The sequence below is a fragment of the Geotrypetes seraphini genome, chromosome 7, assembly GCF_902459505.1.
Source record: "Geotrypetes seraphini chromosome 7, aGeoSer1.1, whole genome shotgun sequence".
Lineage (NCBI taxonomy): Eukaryota > Metazoa > Chordata > Amphibia > Gymnophiona > Dermophiidae > Geotrypetes > Geotrypetes seraphini.
This window is the reverse complement of record NC_047090.1, coordinates 55,619,319-55,639,929: the sequence shown is the minus strand read 5'-3', so window position 1 is coordinate 55,639,929 and position 20,611 is coordinate 55,619,319. Positions and strand designations below refer to the sequence as shown.

General features: G+C 44.9%; 1 protein-coding gene across 3 annotated transcripts in view; it reads left to right on the top strand.

Moving 5' to 3' along the window:
• The window catches only part of WNT7B (Wnt family member 7B), a 363,311-nt gene that overhangs the window by 161,162 nt on the left and 181,538 nt on the right, over nucleotides 1–20,611 (top strand). For all 3 annotated transcript variants that reach the window (XM_033950996.1, XM_033950998.1, XM_033950997.1), the window contains one exon: nucleotides 2,373–2,599. In XM_033950996.1, coding sequence (XP_033806887.1) covers nucleotides 2,373–2,599 — 227 coding nt within the window. The remainder of the gene's footprint in view (nucleotides 1–2,372; nucleotides 2,600–20,611) is intronic.

The following is a 20,611-nucleotide window of genomic DNA, read 5'->3' as shown; positions in this document are numbered from 1 at the left end:
ATACAGTTTACAGGTTACAATTTGCCATAGTTCCAGTGAAGGTTCTTGAGTACCTGAGTGTAAAAAACTGCTTAGATAACCTTGATAGGCGATATATAAAAACCTAATAAACCTGAAACTTGCAAGGGTCTTTAATACAAGTTTTATCCTACTTAACACATACTAGAGATCTAATACCAGTAAACATAATATACAGTTTACCAGATGAAATTGACATAATTACAGTGCAAAATTTATCAGTATAAGTTTTTATCCTAATATACTACTACTTACTACTATTACTTAACACTTATATAACGTTGAAAGGCATACACAGCACTGTACATTTTTATATTTATAGACATTAATATTTGTTTATAATCTATCGGCCCTAGGTCTACTATTAGGATACCTAGTGATGCCTATGTTGAGTTAGGCAACACTAGGCACAATTCTGTAAATGGTGACCAGCAGTTGACTGACAATCATGCCGAACGGTGTCTAGAAGTTAGATGCTGCTAGGTGTCATTTATAGAATTATGCCCTTTGAGTATCACTAATAATAAAACCCTAAGCGTGCATGCACACTCCTACCTGCGTGATCCCTGCCTCCATGATCAGTAGCTCCGTGGCCGTCAGAGAAATGTTAGTGTGGGTTCGGCGCGTTCAGCAGTTTATAACGAATGTGCGTGTGGCGGTTTACTATATCCAGCAGCAGTTACTGTGTGCCGGTTGCCCGTGATAAAAAAAAAAAAAAGGTAGGTGGGAGAAGGGGCACGAGAAATAGACAAGCAGTGGGCAGGGATATTGACAGACAGACAGAAATAGAGACACACACATTGAAAGACAGGTAGGTGGGAGTGAAAGACACACACAGAAGTGCGACTGCTGAACAGGGGAAGCAGGGAAGGAGTGCTGCTGGACAGTGGGGAAGTAAAAGGAAGGGAGAAGGGCTGCTGCTGGTCAGGGGGAGCAGGGAAGAGGTGTTGCTGGACAGGGGGGGAGGTAAAATGAAGGGAGAAGGGCTGCTGCTGGACAGAGGGAGCAGGGAAGGGTTGCTGCTTGGCAAGTGGGAGGTAAAAGGAAGGGAGAAGGGCTGCTTCTGGACAGGGGGAGCAGGGAAGGGTTGCTGCTTGGCAAGTGGGAGGTAAAAGGAAGGGAGAAGGGCTGCTTCTGGACAGGGGGAGCAGGGAAGAGTTGCTGCTGGACAGGGGGAAGGTAAAAGGAAGGGAGAAGGGCTGCTGCTGCTGAACAGGGGGAGCAGGGAAGGGGTGCTGCTGGACAATGGAGAGGCAAAAGGAAGAGAGAAGGGCTACTGCAGTACAGGGGGAGCAGGGAAGGGGTGCTGCTGTACATGGAGGAGGTAAAAGGAAGGGAGAAGGGCTGGACAGGAGGAGCAGGCAAGGGGTAGTGGAGGGGTGGTGATGGACAGCCGAGGAGAGAGAGAGAGAGAAAGACAGACAGATACATCTATTCTAGCACCCATTAATGTAACAGGCTTAAAGACTAGTAATTAAATAAATGAATAAATGATTGACAGAGTGGCTAACATAAACCTTGCAAAATATACACATTGAAGATAATTTTAAAGCAAAATTCTTAGGTCCTGTCTGATTGTAAGCTCTTCTGAGCGGGGACCATCTATTGAATGTTAAATGTACAGTGCTACATATGCTTTTCAGCGCTAAAGAAATGATAAATAGTAGTAGTAGGTTACTAGGGTGCTCATAGGCCCCTATGGGACTCATTTTTGAAACATAAATGTCCAAAAAACTGCACAAAATGATAGATGGACTTTTTTTTGCTATTTTCAAAACTCATTGTTAAGACGTTTTTTGCTGCAGTTTGTCTAAATCTCAGGAGAGTATGTTGGGGGCATGTTTTGGAGGGGCTGGGATGATTGATCATGGTCGATTCATTGTAGTCGATTCATCATGGCCGTTTCATCGCTGAATCTGCCACAATGAGTCGTCCATGGCAGCACCTGACGATACTCAGTGTTCACTGGAGACCATATTTCTATTGAACAATACATATGCAAGCTTAAGCACATTAGCCAGGATTATCACTTGGGTTCTAAATACAGCTAAAGTATATCATACAGGATCTGAGTTAGATAGAGTTATCATATGGCTCCAGAAAAAGGAGGACAGATTGAGGCATCCATGTTTTATTTCTACTGAAAGCAATGGAAGCAAAGGAGGACACACAGAGATACATGGGCTTTACTTTCATTGAAAGCAATGAAAGTAAAACCCGGATGTATAAATCCGTCCTCCTTTTTTGGGAGTCATATGGTAACCCTAGAGTTAGACAAATTCTATTTTATCCTGATGTAATCAGATTGCAATCTCAAGTCCAATTCTGATGTCTCCATTTATTCTTTTCTTTAGAGCTTTGTCGTCTGTTGTAGCTTTAGGAGCAAACATAATCTGTAACAAAATACCAGGGTTGGCTCCTCGGCAACGAGCAATCTGCCAGAGCCGCCCAGATGCCATCATAGTGATTGGAGAAGGGGCACAGATGGGAATCAATGAATGTCAGTATCAGTTCCGGCATGGTAGATGGAACTGCTCTGCACTTGGAGAGAGAACAGTCTTTGGACAAGAACTTCGAGTAGGTAAGAGATTCTCTGCAGTATAATCAATAGGCGAGACGGCTTGCTTTTTTATTTCCTCGCTACAGTTTTACTAGAGTGGTCTGTTGCAATCACAGCTTCTGTTTGTCTTCATGCTTCTTGTCATCTGAAGACTTAAATTCTGAATTCTCAGGGGGGCAATATTCAACCCAAGGCAGCCGCATTTTTAAAAAAATGCTGACTGCCATGATCTGAATTAGACCTGCATATTTAATGCTGGGCCTAATCTGACTACTAGTACTGAATATCCAGGTCTTTGAGGGCTGCTGGAAGTTATCCAGGTCCAGTTGATATTCAGTGCCAGTTAACTAATCAGACATAGGGCAGCATTGCAGGGAAAATTTTTACCACAGGACACCTTCATTTAGGTACTCTGATAATTAAGGATGAGAGTCTTTTCTGTATAGACACTTGGGTGCTGTGACCACCACAATAGCCCAGGACAGGGCTCAGGACCGGACTTTCAGCAGCAATCAAAATCAACTCCACTCAAGAATAAAGTCCCAACAATAGGGTAGTTTTAAAGAAATAGTTCATTTTACTCAATTCTTTAAAGCAGGTAAGTAATTCTTCAAACTTTATAACATTAGTCAGGGTTCCTCACCACATTCAAGAAGAAGAGAAAAAAAAAACTGCCAAAATGGGCAAGCAAATAAAGCAATGCACAATCAGGTTCAAACTTTCTTCTTCTGCTTATTAAGTCTCAATTAGCTCCTGAGACCCCAGCTCTATAGAGAGCTAGCATTGCCTGCTTCAAAGCAGGTATTTTATCAAATCCAAAAATAAAGTACAGCATACAAGTTTCCTCAATTCTCAGTCAGAAAAGAAAATCAAGGAAAGCCTCTGGCAACAGAAGATGTCTGCCAGGAACAAGAGAGAGCAATAGGTTTTGCCAAAACAAAGGCCTTCAGATAGGCTTTCAAATTCCCTCCCAAGGTGGAAGCAAAACCTCTCCCCACTCTCTCCAAGCCTTCACACAAAACCAACATTCAAAAGAAAAGAAAAAAAAAACAGCACACAAACAGTTCCAAAAGAACCTCACTCACTGTTTGTGGCTTAAAGCCAAGTCCACCTGCATTGGTTCAGGAAAATTGCATTCACTGCCAGCACAAGCCTCCTGGAAGTCCATAGGCTCTTCATTCAGGTGAGGCTCATCTTCAGTCTGTTCAGCCTCAGTCAGCTCCATGGGTTGTGGCCTGTTGCCCCTGTTTGGCCCAGCAGGATCCCTAGGGAGGCAAGGCCTAAACTTCCTCCCTAACCGGCTTCCCTGTTTGAATGCCACTGCTGGCTTATCTACCCTAGGGGCGTGCCCTGTTCTGAGTGTGTCAGCTGAATTCCAGGGGCCTCTTGAGCTCCCCCGGTGGTGGCTTGGACAAAATTTGCTCTCTTCATCCTCAGATATATCTGGCTCCTCCTGGTGGTGACTTACATTATTTCCCACACTATCATCCTGGGAGATCCTGGAATTTTCCTTCCGGGATTTTACTTTTACTTTTTTTTCTAGTTTACCTGGGACCTTGGCAGGCCTTGGGTCTGACTGGTCACATTCCCCCACCCTTAAATGAAGCTTATCCCTATAAGCATGGGTATTCGAGGTGTTTTCTGGGATACGGGAAAGAATATCAACATTGGTATTCAGGCTGCCTGGTCGATGAACCACAGTGAATCTAAAAGTTTGCAGTGCTAAGTACCACCGAGTGAGACGTGCATTATTATTTCTCATCGTGCCCAACCATTTCAAAGCGGCATGATCAGTGACTAAAGTAAAAGGCCGTTCCTCTAGGTAGTGCACTAAGGTCTGCATCGCCCACTTAGCAGCCAGACATTCTAACTCCACCACAGCATAGTTTCTTTCATTAGGGTGTAATTTCCTGCTCAAATATAAGATTGGGTGTTCCACGCCCTGCTTCTCCTGACTGAGAATGGCCCCCAATCCACACCCGGAAGCATCTGTCTGTAGAGTAAACGGTTTATTAAAATCTACAGTAGTCAGGACTGGTTGCTTGCAAAGACTTCCTTTTAAGTCTTGAAAGGCCTCCGTACTGCCAGACCCCCATGGTAACTTGTCAGGACCATCCTTTTTCAACATGTTGGTTAACGGGGTGGCTCTAGTGGCAAAATCTGGGATAAACCTCCTATAATAACCCAGAAGTACCAGAAATCCCCGCAACTGCTTCTTCGAGGTTGGGCGTGGGTAGTCTTGGATACACTGGACCTTATCCACTAGTGGCTTAATATTGCCTCTCCCTACTGTGTACCCCAAGTATTTAACTTCTTTCTGCCCTAGAAAACATTTCTTTGGATTTATAGTAAATCCTGCCTTTCTAAGTGAATTGAGTACTGCAGAAACATGCTCAAGATGTTGAGCCCATGAGGAAGAATAGATAACTATATCGTCCAGGTAGGCTTCTGCGTAGGCATGATGCCCCCTTAGGGCATCATTAACTGCGTGCTGGCAAGTTACGGCAGCCCCATGAAGTCTGGTAAATTGGTAAAGCCCATAGGGTGTACTAAAGGCTGTTTTGGGTTTGGCAGCCGCTGTTAGTGGAATTTGCCAATACCCCTTGGTCAGGTCAATGGTAGATAAATATTGAGCCTGGCCAAGACGATCCAACAGCTCGTCTACCCGCGGCATGGGGAATGCATCAAATTGAGAGACTTCATTGACTTGCCGAAAGTCAATACAGAAATGGGGAGACCCGTCTGCCTTTGGGACAATCACGATTGGGCTGCACCAGGGACTCTGGGAGGGTTCGATGACTCCCAGTGCCAGCATTTCCTGTACTAATCCATTGATCAAACTTTTTTTCTCTTCCGACAACCGGTAGGGACGAACCCTCACTATCCTACCTGGGGTGGTTATAATGTCGTGGGAGATCCCCTTCGTGTGACCTGGAATAGACAAAAAAACATCAGAGAAGTTTCCCACCAGAGCCTGTACCTGTTGGGCCTGGGTCGCCGTGAGGTCTGTACCTATATTAACCTTCTCTTCACAACCCAGGTCTGCTATCTGCAGGCCTAAGTCGTCTTCCTGGCACCGCTGAGCAACTAAAGCCAAGGTTTCCCTATCCTTCCAGGGTTTTAGAAGATTAATATGATAGGTCTGGAGGTGATTTTTTCCATCTTTCACTCTATAATTCACAGGCCCTAATTTCTCTATAACTGTGGCTGGCCCTTTCCAGTGTGCGAGGAACTTGTGTGGGTCCGAGGGTACCAATACCAACACCCGTTCCCCCACTTCCAGCTGACGTTCCTTAGCCCTCTTATCGTAATATGTCTTCTGTTTATTTTGGGCCCATTCTAAGTTTTCCTTACTTATCCCTGCCAGTTGGGCAAATCTCTGCCTCAATTGGGCTAAATGAGACAATACATTCAATTCAGTTTCCTCCGGAGGATCCCAGCCCTCCTTAACTACATCTAGGGGTCCTCGGGGCGTACGCCCATACATCATTTCAAAGGGGCTAACCCCTAAAGAATCCTGTCCCTTCTCTCTAGCTGCAAACAACACATACGGCAGGAACAAATCCCAATCTCTCATATCCCCTTTTAATCCTTTCTTCAACATATGTTTCAAGGATTTGTTAAAGTTCTCCACTAGGCCATTCGCTTGGGGGTGGTAAGCGGATGTTTTTATATGCCTAATCCCTAAGTCCCTCAAAAACTCTTCCATCTCTCTAGATAGAAAGTTACTCCCCTGATCTGATAAGATTTCTCTGGGAAAACCAATCATACAGAATATATTCATTAGTTTCTTCATCAATATTTTAGATGTGGTTTTACGTAATGCAACAGCCCAGGGAAATCTTGTAGCCACATCCATTATCACGAAAATAAAACTATACCCCCTTGGAGTCCTTTCTAAAGGACCCACTATGTCCATCGCTAACCTCCTAAGGGGTTCACTCACCACCGGGATTGGAATAAGGGGTGCACGAGCCGGCTTACTCATCGTTAACCGCTGACATGTGGGGCAGGACTTGCAAAACTCCTTTATTTCCTGCCTTAACCCTGGCCAAAAAAACCTTCCCAGGACCTGGTTTTGAGTGGCTTGTATTCCCTTGTGTCCGGCTAAAGGGGAATCATGAGCCATCTGAAGGATGATCTTCCGGAATCCCTTCGGAACCACTAACTGTTTCCGTTTTTCCCCTGAAGCTTCTGGGCATACTGCCTCCCGGTAAAGGAGACCCCTATTAATCTTGAACCCTGTTTTACCTGCCTGGAGCCCAGTAGCCTGCCTCCAGAGGTCTTGTAATGATGGGTCAGTTCGTTGTTCGTTTGGAAATGTGGGGAATGTAGCAACTATCTCCCGGGGCAACCCTGGAAATTCTTGCGTCTGACCAGCTTTCTTCAATGACTCCGCTCTTTTTTTTTTCTGCCTACGATTTTGGGCCTTTGAGGTTCTCATCTGCTTCTGAGTCGGCCTCTCTATCACCCCTTCCTGAAAGGGAAATATTTTCCCAAGCTCACCTTCTGTTTCTTCTGTCGACAGACCCTGTGAGCGGGTGTTGACCAGGCTCTGTTTAACCCTTATAACTTCCTCCAACCCCGGCCAGTCCTGACCCAAAATTAGATCGTATGGGGCCCCTGGGACTAAAGCCACTGAAATTTAGTATACCCTATCCTGATATAACACTGTAGTGGATCTAAGAGAATACGATACCTCATCCCCGTGTATACATTTTATGACCACTCTCCTGGTGTGGAAAACTTCCTTCTCCCCAGGGAACACTTTCCTCCAAAACTGCATAGCCATCATGGATTGATCGGCTCCTGTATCAATCAGGGCTATTGTCTCATGTCCCCCCACGGAGACCCTAACAGTACATACAGCCAGAAGCTCTCCTCCCAGGGTATCGGACCCTGATGATTCAGAGTGTGCCCCTCTGGAGCCCTGGCTAGATAAATTTATCATTTTACCAACCATCTGGGTATGTTTCTTACTCCCTCCTTTGTAACCTTTCCTATCCGGGTATGAGTGGACTAGTCTAGGAGGGAATGTCCGAAGACTTCTTTGAGTATCTTTCCCCCTTTCTTCTTCCCTACTCTTGGCTGTGTGAGGCTTATATATTTGTATCTGGGATTGACACCTATTTTCGCCTAAGGGAACATGAGCCTCAAAGCCAGTTTCTATCTCTTCTTCCTCAGCCAAACAGGGCAACAATCGTCCCATCCCTTGTTTGGGAAAACACCCGACAGGTATCGCCCTTTCCTCCTCAGTAGTGTCCTTGGTTACAATCGATCCTAAGCTGATAGGTGAAAAGTTAAATAGTCCTACCGGATCTACAACCGATATACTGGGAGGTGGCGGTCCTTCTAGGTACATAGTCCTCTGCTCCAGGAAGTGCCTGAACAACTTATTCTGTTGTTGCATAGCTTGCATCAGTGCACCTTGCCATTGCTTCAGGTCCTCCTGGTTAGCTTGCCGGTGTTCATCCCGCGCTTTCAGGATGGCCTCCAAGTCCTCTCGCTGCAGCCGGTACTCCTCGTTAAGCTCCGCCAACAGCTGGGCTTGCTCCATAGCAAGACCTGAAAGGTAAACAAAAAGAAAAAAGGAACCCAAGTGTGGCCGCTTGGTAAGAGTTTTCCTCCCCTTACTAGCCTCCCCCAGCCTCCAGTCCTCCCCAACCAGCACTACCTAATCCTCACCAGCTACCCCGGGTACCCTTACCGGAGGCACTGATGAGTCTTCGCCTTTGTGCTGATTGGGTGCACTGCCCGTGCTGTCACCGGTCTGGAACTGGGGTTCGGTCTGGTCCACTGGTCCCTCTGGGTCCTCCTGGCACTCGGCTCCGGAAACTGCGGCCTGGTTCACTCCGACTCCAAACTCCAACTGGCTCCTCGCTGCACTCCTCCACAGGATATGCTGCAGACTTTATTCTTGTTTCCGGCTTCCGGTTGGAAGCCCCTCCTCCAGGTGGGTAACAGGAAACTCCAGATAAAGTTGTTTGAGGGAAGAAAAAAAAAAATTATGCTGCTCCAAGCACACACTTTGATCAATAGTCCAACAATCTCTATATAAACGTCCAGGATACACAAGTCCAAAACCAAAAAAAAATAAAGTCCAGAACAAAACTTTTTTTTTTTTTTTTTTTTCAATTGCAGTTCCTCAAAGTGTCCTGCAGGAGGTGCAATATCCCACTTCTGACACCAAATTATGTGACCACCACAATAGCCCAGGACAGGGCTCAGTAGAAATCTTGGTGGTTACAACAGACAGTACCTTAGCGTGTGACCCGGCATGGAGTCACCCTGCAGGACCGGACTTTCAGCAGCAATCAAAATCAACTCCACTCAAGAATAAAGTCCCAACAATAGGGTAGTTTTAAAGAAATAGTTCATTTTACTCAATTCTTTAAAGCAGGTAAGTAATTCTTCAAACTTTATAACATTAGTCAGGGTTCCTCACCACATTCAAGAAGAAGAGAAAAAAAAAACTGCCAAAATGGGCAAGCAAATAAAGCAATGCACAATCAGGTTCAAACTTTCTTCTTCTGCTTATTAAGTCTCAATTAGCTCCTGAGACCCCAGCTCTATAGAGAGCTAGCATTGCCTGCTTCAAAGCAGGTATTTTATCAAATCCAAAAATAAAGTACAGCATACAAGTTTCCTCAATTCTCAGTCAGAAAAGAAAATCAAGGAAAGCCTCTGGCAACAGAAGATGTCTGCCAGGAACAGGAGAGAGCAATAGGTTTTGCCAAAACAAAGGCCTTCAGATAGGCTTTCAAATTCCCTCCCAAGGTGGAAGCAAAACCTCTCCCCACTCTCTCCAAGCCTTCACACAAAACCAACATTCAAGAGAAAAGAAAAAAAAAACAGCACACAAACAGTTCCAAAAGAACCTCACTCACTGTTTGTGGCTTAAAGCCAAGTCCACCTGCATTGGTTCAGGAAAATTGAATTCACTGCCAGCAAAAGCCTCCTGGAAGTCCATAGGCTCTTCATTCAGGTGGGGCACATCTTCAGTCTGTTCAGCCTCAGTCAGCTCCATGGGTTGTGGCCTGTTGCCCCTATTTGGCCCAGCAGGATCCCTAGGGAGGCAAGGCCTAAACTTCCTCCCTAACCGGCTTCCCTGTTTGAATGCCACTGCTGGCTTATCTACCCTAGGGGCGTGCCCTGTTCTGAGTGTGTCAGCTGAATTCCAGGGGCCTCTTGAGCTCCCCCGGTGGTGGCTTGGACAAAATTTGCTCTCTTCATCCTCAGATATATCTGGCTCCTCCTGGTGGTGACTTACATTATTTCCCACACTATCATCCTGGGAGATCCTGGAATTTTCCTTCCGGGATTTTACTTTTACTTTTTTTTCTAGTTTACCTGGGACCTTGGCAGGCCTTGGGTCTGACTGGTCACAGTGCCCATATAGAATTTACATCAATCATACACATGCCCCCTGTTTTACGAAGCTGCGCAACAACGGCCCCAAGCCCTTTAAATCTCTATGGGCTTCAGGGCCGTTAGCGCAGTCGCTAGTGTGGCTTCGTAAAACAGGCCCATGGTGTAAATGTGGATGCCTAAATGTAGCAGGCATACAGACAACTTGTGGAGGATGTATTTCAAGAAAATGTTGAAAATGCAACTATTTGTTAATGCCTTCCTGGAATTCGGTGATATTGTGCTGGGAGGATGAATTTCAAGAATATGTTGAAAATGCATCTGACTGTTAATGCCTTCCTGTCTTAGTCTTGTTGAAACCTGATCTGCTATCTTTTGTATATGGAACTTAAGTCGATTTGTATGTAATTTGTAAACCGCATAGTTAATTTGCAGTATATACATTTTTAAATAAACTAAATATCTGCCCAGTCTATTGCCCACCTATACTCTACTCATGTGAACATCCCTTTTACAAATATCTACTCTGCCGTTTGAGTGCCTATTTTTAGAATACCACTTAAACATCCAAAATGGTATTTTTGCAGGTAAGTATATATTTAAGTGTCTGCAGAGTTGGCATGTAAATGTAAGCGACTTGTTATGGAATTGCCCCATATATGCAGTCCTACTTACCCAGTTAGTAGGGATAGGCAGCAAGAAAATTTTCATTTCATATTATTTCCTATGTTGTTTCTGGGAATTTTTGCTATATTCATTTTGTTTTGGCCATTGTTTCATCAAGGGAGCAAAGTCATTGAATGCACAGACTTTTGGTTCACTCATGCATGATAGTTTACACATGTAAGAATGGGTACCCTCGAAGCAAATAACGTGCACCATCTGAACTAGTGAGAACGGCTGCCACATCAGGGCTCCTCTGAGAGAGAAAACTTGGTTTGGAAAAGCAGCCATGAAGGTGAGGGGAAGGGAGGTAGATGGCCTAACAAGGGGAAGAGGTTGAGTGGCACTTTAGGTGTATTGTATGGCGACAGACACTGGTTGGAAGAGGGGGAGGAGTGAGAGGTTAGAGACACTGAATGGGAGAGAGAGGGGGAGGGGGGGAGTAGACACTGAATGCTATTCCCACGGAAGGAAGGGCAAAAATTAGGATCAAACATAAACATCAATAATATAACACTACAAGAAGTTTCAAAGATTAGAATATTAGGAGTTATTCTTGACCAGAAACTGAACTATCACGAATAAATAAGTTCACTGGTTAGAAGCTTTTACAGGCTACGGATGATTTGATCATTATCCCCATTCCTCGAAGAACCATTTCTGAATATTCTAATACATTCATTGGTCATATCAAAAATTGACTACTGTAATGCATTATATAAGGGAATAACATTAAATGAACTACACAGGTTACAAATAATACAAAACACTGCAATAAAAATAATTACCAAAAAGAAAAAATTTGATCATGTTACTCCCCTTTTAAAGAAAGCTCATTAGTTATCTATAAATCACAGAATCACCTATAAATTAGCTGACACATAAAACATTAATGAACAAAGCACCCACATTCTTAGAATTCCATATGATTCCATATGTTCCTACTAGATCCCTAAGATCTGAGGAGAAATCTCTCCTTTCAGTCCCTTCCCTAAGATTCATTTATACGCGGAGAGACACGATTTTCTCCCTTTCGGCACCAAAAACTTGGAATTCACTTCCGATATATATCAGGGAAGTAAAATTCAGTCTGTTTCTTTTTTAGTTGGTTGCTCTATCTTCTAGATTTCATCGGAAGAAGCTAAGTATTTTTGCTTTTTTGACTTTGTTAGAATTTGAGCCAGCCCGGGTGATTTTGGACGCTCCTTGCCCTCGGAAGAGGGGCAGAGATATCCGAACCACTTTACTGCTTAGTAATTTTTTCACGTATTATTTCACTTTATTTTTCACCAATAGCACATTTTGTGCAATAGTAAATTTAGTTGGAAACCCAGGGATGTTTCACAAGTAACACCCGTTCTGGGTTTTGATTGTGACAGCTGGTGCTTTAGGGATTTGTTCCCATAGCAAGCTGTGAGACTGAGGGTTTTCCACTCACATCACTAATTATTTGCTTTAGGTGTTCTCTTGGTTCGGATGCCTCTGCCCCTCTTCCTAATCTAGGGTCAGGGGAGACTTTTTGTGTTTGCCTTTTGCAGTTTCCCCATTTTGGGTTTTTCTAGTCCTCTTTTCTCCTATAACATTTGTAGCGTGACCGGTCCTCAGAGCTCGCAGTAACCGGCTCACGCTCACAATATTCTCCCCAGCGCGCTTCCCCAAGATGGAGGAAGTCCCTGTTGTGCAAAACTTATCCTATGAGTTTACTCAGAATGGCCTCACACAGGTAAGTTACAAAAATCAAATTTATTGTTCAATTCACAAGTCCAAGCAAAAAATATGAAAAGAACATGAATTCCAAAAGGTCTTGGTTATAAGCATGAAAACAAAATAATATGCAGGTAACCAGCCTGGTCTGGATAACTTTCTCCAAGTTCAACTATCAATGTCCCAGGTATCACAAAGTCTCTGGCAGTTCTTGACTCTCTCAAAGTCTTATTTGAAAATTGACAAACAATTATGTTATACTGCACTGTGCAGCGCTGCCCTTTCAAAAACAGAGGCATAAGGCAGGCGGATTTATCAAGGCGGCTCCTTGCTATCAAGGGCAAAATAAATTGCAAACAATTCACTAAGGTGCTGGGTAAATCCTGTTCCAGCTATCAGGATGTTTACCTCTTATGAAAAGAAAATATTGAGGTTCTTTTCATAGCAGCCATCTTGGCAAAAGAAAAAAAAACTTCCCATTAAAGCAAACACATTTTCACTAGCATACATCCCTTTAGCTAGCATGCTTACCAAAAACCTCATGCCCAGCAGAATTGGAAATATTCACAACTTAATTCCAAAAAAAAACAATTCCAAATTAACTGATTTCCATTGCTTCATGCCATCCCACCTCTGGTGAAACACTGTAATCCATATCTTCACATTCTGGATTTACCAAGGTTGTTTCAACTGGTTCAGAGTCCAACATTTCCACATCCCGTGGCTCTGGAGGAATTGGAGGCTCCTTCCACATGAGAGCTTCTCCAGTCTTCCCCTTTCTCTTGGTCAGCCAGCCCTCTAAATGCTGCCAAGCTGCTGTACCACACCCAGCCCTACTCCGGGGCTGAACTTCCTTCAGCTGTGTTGGCCTTTTCCCCTGCTTAGCCAGCTTTCCACAAAATGGAGGATTTAAAGGGGCCTTACCAGATTTCACCAGGCTGTGTTCTGCATCAGGTCTGAACACAGCCTGTGCTTTCTGGTCTTGTTCCTGCCTATCAGGGACACAGTGATTAGCCCGGACCAGTTTCAGGGGATGTTTTCTTTCATTCTTTTCTGGCACAAGGCCGGCATTGGACTCGGGCTTGTGACATACCCTCCCCCTTAAACCATGACCACCCGGGCATGGTCTAACTTCCTCCGGGTTCTCCTGCAAACGGGAAAGCCTATCCACATTAGTGCTCAGATGACCTGGCCTGTGTACTACCTTGAATCTAAATGTTTGTAGGGCAAGGTACCATCGGGTGAGCCTCGTGTTGTTATTTCTCATGGTGTTTAACCATTTGAGGGCCGCATGGTCCGTAACCAATGTGAATTCACGGCCCCCTCTGTGTTCCCTGTAGAGCCAAACCCATTTTGGCCCCTCTTTGTGTCACGGAGATGGGTCCAACGTTCCAACTTTGCATGCCAAATGCGCTCACATATCATTTGGGCAATACGTTGGCCAGGCTTAACGCTATAGTCTGCGTTCCCTTGGTTGACTAATACAACCCCTAGGTTACCCCGAAAATCAGGATCCACTACTCCTGCAGCTACATCAATGGCATGTTCTAGGGCCAAACCTGATCGTGGGGCTATCCTAAGATAGGACCCGGGCGGCATAGACACCTGCAGGTCCGTATGTACCAGGGCTCTACTCTTAGAGGGAATTATCAATTCCTCCGCAGCATACAAATCAAATCCCGCTGCCCGTGAATAAGCCTGTGTAGGGGCGTGAGCATTGTCAGAAAGAGGCACCCACCGAATTACTGGGGTCCATCTTTTCCGATGAGGCCCCCATCCCTGGGACCTGCGCCAGGAGGAACGCCTAAACTGACCACTTTCCTCTGGGATGTGGGCACCTAGCACCTGCTTGGTTACCCCTGTAAGGGAATCATTTTGTTCGTGTTTTCCCACTCCCGCTAGGTCCTTTACTGGGGTCTGGGTAAGCCAATCCCTCCCTAGAATCACCGGATAAGGAGAGGCGTCTAAGACAGCCACGGATAGATGTCTTCTTACCCCCTCATAATCAACTACAACAGGGTGTAACGGGTACTTCCTAATAACCCCATGTATGCAAACTATGGGCACCTTTTTATCGATCTTTTTACTTTGTTCCTTTCTGAGCAGCTGGTGCCAGAAGGATTGAGACACTACCGACTGTTCGGCCCCCGTGTCTACCAGAGCATTCACTTTTCGTCCTGCTATGGCCACCTGTACTCTATATTCCCCTGAAATTATATCACAGCCTCCCCGACCTATTACAAAATCTCTTCTTACCCGGCAGTTCCGCTGTATATGGCCCACTTTACCACAGCGGAAACATTTGGGTCCTTCCCTACGTGCGGGACCCCCGGGCTCAGGAGTTTTCATTTCCCTAAAGGGTGGCTTTTGGGGAATGGTGTGTTTATTGGTAGGTATAGACTCTTTCCCTACCTCACCTCGGGAAGAAGGAACTACCCTAACTTCCCCTGCAGAACCCCTAGCATCCAAATAAGCCTCAGATACTTCCAAAACTTGCATCAAGCTCTTACATCCTTGCTTTTGCACCCAGCCTCTGAGCTCCTTGGGCATTGATTCGAGGCACTGCTCTTTAATAATCTCTGCAAAGAGTGCCCTAGGGTCAGCTAGGCAAGGTTGTAACCAGCGTTCAGCCATTTTAGTTAGGCGTTGGACAAGGGCCTTAGGTCTTTCGTATTCTCCCATTATGGCCGATCTAAATTTCTGCCTATAATGTTCATGTGTGTAGCCTAAGTAGTCTAAAATGTGTGCTTTAACATTTTGGTAGTTGCTGGCTAAATCAGGGTTCAAGGTTTGGAAGGCAGCCAAAGTCTCGCCCGCCAAACATGGTAGCAATCGTGCTGCCCACTGTTCCTGCGGCCAACCAGCGGCATTGGCCGTCCTTTCAAAGGCTGATAAAAAGTCATCAGGTTCATCAGTGGGTGTAATTTTATGTAAGTGCATCCAAGCCAAAGGATTGGCTCCTACCAGCTGTTGGGGTGCTGGATTTAATAGCGGTGCACCCATCATCGGTTGCCTTGGGGCTTGAAGAAACTGTGCAAACAGTCTTGATTGCTCCCCCATTGCAGCCATGAGTTCTTGGTGCTGTGTCTGTGCGCGGTCCTGCGCCTGGTTCCAGCGATCCTGGCTTGTCTGGAAGACCTCCTGCATCTCCTGTATTTGCTTCTGGCGTTCTCCAGCGATTAAGGCCAACACCTGCTGCTGCTCCATCTCCAACACCTGAAATGGAATCCAAAAAGAAAACAAAAACCAAGTGTGGCTCCTTTTAAGTTTTGCCTGACCCTCCTCCCACAGTGTAGCCGACCAGCCTCCCTGAGTGATACTTTTATCCTCAACAGCCCGTTAGATTAGGTACTCTTACCCGCGGTACTGATGAGTCTGCGCACTGTATCACTCTGATACTCGGGAACACACCGACTCTGGTCTGGATACCACTGCTCCTCCAGGATGGGTCTTGCGTCCGACTCCGAGCCTCCCTGAGCTTGGACTTGCTCTCCAAAAGAACTGGAACACTGGCTTCCAAGGTCCCAGCGCAGCTGATTTCCGGTTGTCCTGCGGCTTGTTTTCCGGTGTCTGTAAGTCCTTAGTCCACCAGCATAAGTCCACAGCTTCTCAATAATCAGCTCCAACAAATTCAAAAGTAAGTCCAAAAAAAAACAATTACTATTTTTTTTTCCAAAAAAAAATTTTTTTCCAACAACAGGGGGTGCTGTATCCCACTCTGATACCACGTGTAGCGTGACCGGTCCTCAGAGCTCGCAGTAACCGGCTCACGCTCACAATATTCTCCCCAGCGCGCTTCCCCAAGATGGAGGAAGTCCCTGTTGTGCAAAACTTATCCTATGAGTTTACTCAGAATGGCCTCACACAGGTAAGTTACAAAAATCAAATTTATTGTTCAATTCACAAGTCCAAGCAAAAAATATGAAAAGAACATGAATTCCAAAAGGTCTTGGTTATAAGCATGAAAACAAAATAATATGCAGGTAACCAGCCTGGTCTGGATAACTTTCTCCAAGTTCAACTATCAATGTCCCAGGTATCACAAAGTCTCTGGCAGTTCTTGACTCTCTCAAAGTCTTATTTGAAAATTGACAAACAATTATGTTATACTGCACTGTGCAGCGCTGCCCTTTCAAAAACAGAGGCATAAGGCAGGCGGATTTATCAAGGCGGCTCCTTGCTATCAAGGGCAAAATAAATTGCAAACAATTCACTAAGGTGCTGGGTAAATCCTGTTCCAGCTATCAGGATGTTTACCTCTTATGAAAAGAAAATATTGAGGTTCTTTTCATAGCAGCCATCTTGGCAAAAGAAAAAAAAAACTTCCCATTAAAGCAAACACATTTTCACTAGCATACATCCCTTTAGCTAGCATGCTTACCAAAAACCTCATGCCCAGCAGAATTGGAAATATTCACAACTTAATTCCAAAAAAAAACAATTCCAAACTAACTGATTTCCATTGCTTCATGCCATCCCACCTCTGGTGAAACACTGTAATCCATATCTTCACATTCTGGATTTACCAAGGTTGTTTCAACTGGTTCAGAGTCCAACATTTCCACATCCCGTGGCTCTGGAGGAATTGGAGGCTCCTTCCACATGAGAGCTTCTCCAGTCTTCCCCTTTCTCTTGGTCAGCCAGCCCTCTAAATGCTGCCAAGCTGCTGTACCACACCCAGCCCTACTCCGGGGCTGAACTTCCTTCAGCTGTGTTGGCCTTTTCCCCTGCTTAGCCAGCTTTCCACAAAATGGAGGATTTAAAGGGGCCTTACCAGATTTCACCAGGCTGTGTTCTGCATCAGGTCTGAACACAGCCTGTGCTTTCTGGTCTTGTTCCTGCCTATCAGGGACACAGTGATTAGCCCGGACCAGTTTCAGGGGATGTTTTCTTTCATTCTTTTCTGGCACAAGGCCGGCATTGGACTCGGGCTTGTGACACATTGTAATTCAACCTGTTTTCCTCCTGTTTTGTGTATTGTTATAGTCTTAAAGTATGTGGGGTTTTTTAACTAAAATCCTGTTTTTATATTTATAAATCGCATTGGATCACGATAATGCGATCAAATCAAATTTTAAATAAACTTGAAACTTGAAGTGGAGAGGAGAGAGGGAAAAAAAAGGCACATGCTGGATTGGGGGAAGAGGATAGATTAGATACTGGAAGGGGTGAGGAAAAGAGGTGGCAAGTTGGATGGTAGATGAGAATCATCTTTCTGCTCTTGCTAACCTATTTATCTCACCATGACCTTGTGAAGTCTGGATTATTAAACATCCATTACTATCTCTGTTATGTCATATGTCCTTCATTGCAATATGTCTCTGGGAAGCAGCTGTTTGTGCATCTCCTAAGACCACAGCCATGTAGGTTTGGGCATAGGAGAGAGCAGGCAAATTACGTACAACTCTACACAAAGCTGTTTTTTTACTCAGTGACAGGCCATTCTCAAGAAACCCCTCATTTTGGACATTTGTTTTGAGAATGGACATTTTCCCTGCTTTTACTTTCAACCTTTAGGGCCTAGGCCAAAAGGGGACTTAGACTTTTTTTTTTTTTTTTGCCCCTCCACTTGAGTACCAGCTCAGGGAATAAAGGGGCTATGGAAAATCTGGGATGGCACCACTTGATTGGAAGGAATTTTTAGTAGATTATTAGATTTTATGATGGTGGAATCCTAATGTTAAGTGCCGGTATAATAGGCCAGGTTTTTCCTTGTCTAATTTAATGGCATCTAATACAGATGCCTAGCGATACCTAAGTCATACCATGCCTATTCTCCACCCCTAACCACACCTACTTTGTGGGTAGGCATTGTTTAGGTTTCAGATTTATTTAAAATTTGATTGTATCACTTATAATACATCTAAGCGATGTACAGTTTAAAAACCAGTAGGCGCCACTCCAAGTTCCATGCAGAACTTTTAATTATTTTTTAAAATAAGCTATTAATGGCATAGTTCAATTTTAAGTTCCATGCAGAACTCAGCTAGCGCCTAACCTAGGTACCATTTATAGAATCTGGTCCTTAGTGAATGCCTCTTCCATATGTCATCTGCTCTCTTTCTATGCCTCTTACAGAAATTGTCTGCCTCTCCCTTCCATCTCTCCCTCCCCCCTCATTGGTGTGGCATCCATCTACTTATCTCCGCTCCCCCATGGTGTGGCATTACATTACATTACAGATTTCTATTCCGCCATTACCTTTCGGTTCAAAGCGGATTACAATAAGAGTTGTGGAGGGAAGGGTTACAAAGTTAGATCAGAGATAGTTTCTGAGAGAGGGAAAGGTAGGATCAGGGGTAGGGGAGATGATCATGGTATTAGGCTTTACTCAGGGATTTCTTGAAGAGTATAGTTTTTATATCCTTTCTGAAGGCATCTGTCTTCTTCCCTTCCATCTCTCCCTCCCTCCCAGCAGATTTTAGCATATCTCTCTCTCCTCCTTTCTTCCCCTCAGATCTGTCTGTTCCTCTTCCTCCCATGCTCTGGCATCTCTCTCTCCTCTCCCTTCCTCCTTTTCTTCCCTGGTCTTCCTTCTCAATTTATTTTCTGCCTCTGTCTAAATTCTTTCTACAATTCAGTCCTCAATTTCCCTCTTTCATTGTGTCTACCTATATCTTGCAACTTCTTTCCCTTATCCCTTCCAGTATCTAACTCTATCCTCTTTCCCCAAACCAGCATATGCCCTTTTTTCGTTTCTCCTCCCCACATCCTTCCAGCGTCTTCTCCCCTTTCTCTACCCCATCCATCTACTGTCCACCATCTCTCTTGTCCCTTCCATCCACTGCCCTCTCTGCCTTTTCCATCCAGTGTCCACCCCCTCTCTCTCTCTCTCTCTTCCATATGGCATCTTCCCTCTTTCTATGCCCCTTCAATAAACTGTCTGTCCTGTTCCTATTTTCTCCTTTGTACATGATTCATTTCAGCTTCACCCCCTCTCCATTTTTCTGTCTCCACCCCTTCCCCTATGTTCTGGCATCTCTCTCTTCTCCTTTCCTTCCTTCCTTCCCACTCAACCCCATGGCCTGGTATCTCTCTCCTATCTTTGCGTCCAACATTGGTCTCCCTACCTAAAGAAGGATATAAAACTGCTGGAGAGGGTGCAGAGACGAGCAACAAAACTGGTGAAGGGTATGGAGAAACTGGAATACGAGGACAGACTTATAACACTAGGATTGTTCTCCCTTGAGAAAAGGAGACTGCGTGGGGATATGATTGAGACATTCAAAATACTGAAAGGAATCGACAAAATAGAGCAGAGAAGAGTATTTACATTGTCCAATTTGACACGGACTAGAGGACATGTAATGAAGCTAAAGGGGGACAGGTTCAGGATTAATGTCAGGAAGTTCTGCTTCACTCAGAGAGTGGTTGACACCTGGAATGCCCTCCCAGAGGAGATTATTGCGGAATCGACTGTCCTAGGCTTCAAGAGCAAACTAGATGCATATCTCCTTAAGAGAGGCATATAAGGATATGGTGGACTATAAATTACGCCAGGTGTACACCTGGCAGGGCCTCCGCGTGTGCGGATCGCCGGACTTGATGGACCGAAGGTCTGATCCGGAGATGGCAGTTCTTATGTTCTTATGTTCTCTCCCTCCCCCTCTATGCTCTGGCATCTCCTTTCCTTCCTTTTCCTCTGGTCTGGCATCTGTCTCCTTAGTTTCCCTTCCCTCCACCCATGCCCTGGCATCTTTCTGCTCTCCTTCTCTTCAGAAGGCAGAGAGTGGGCATAAAGGGGAAGTTCTCGGACTGGGAAAATGTGACTAGCGGTGTGCCCCAGGGCTCGGTACTTGGGCCCATCTTATTTAATATCTTCATCAATGACCTAGAGGATGGAACATCCAGTGAGATCATCAAGTTTGCAGATGACACAAAGCTATGCCGGGCCATCAAATCGCAGAAGGACAGTGAAGAACTCCAGAGTGACTTGAGCCGATTGGAGAATTGGGCAGATAAATGGCAGATGAAGTTTAATGTAGAAAAATGCAAAGTGATGCACTTAGGCAGAAAAAATAAGGAACACAAGTATAGTATGTCAGGTGCAACTCTGGGAAAATCTGAACAGGAAAAGGACCTGGGAGTATTAATCGATAGGACAATGAAGCCGTCGGTGTAATGTGCGGCGGCAGCGAAGAACGCGAATAGAATGCTAGGCATGATAAAGAAGGGAATCACGAGTAGATCGGAGAAAGTCATAATGCCGCTTTATAGAGCGATGGTCAGACCACACTTGGAATACTGCGTCCAGCATTGGTCTCCATACTTAAAGAAGGATATCATACTGCTAGAGAG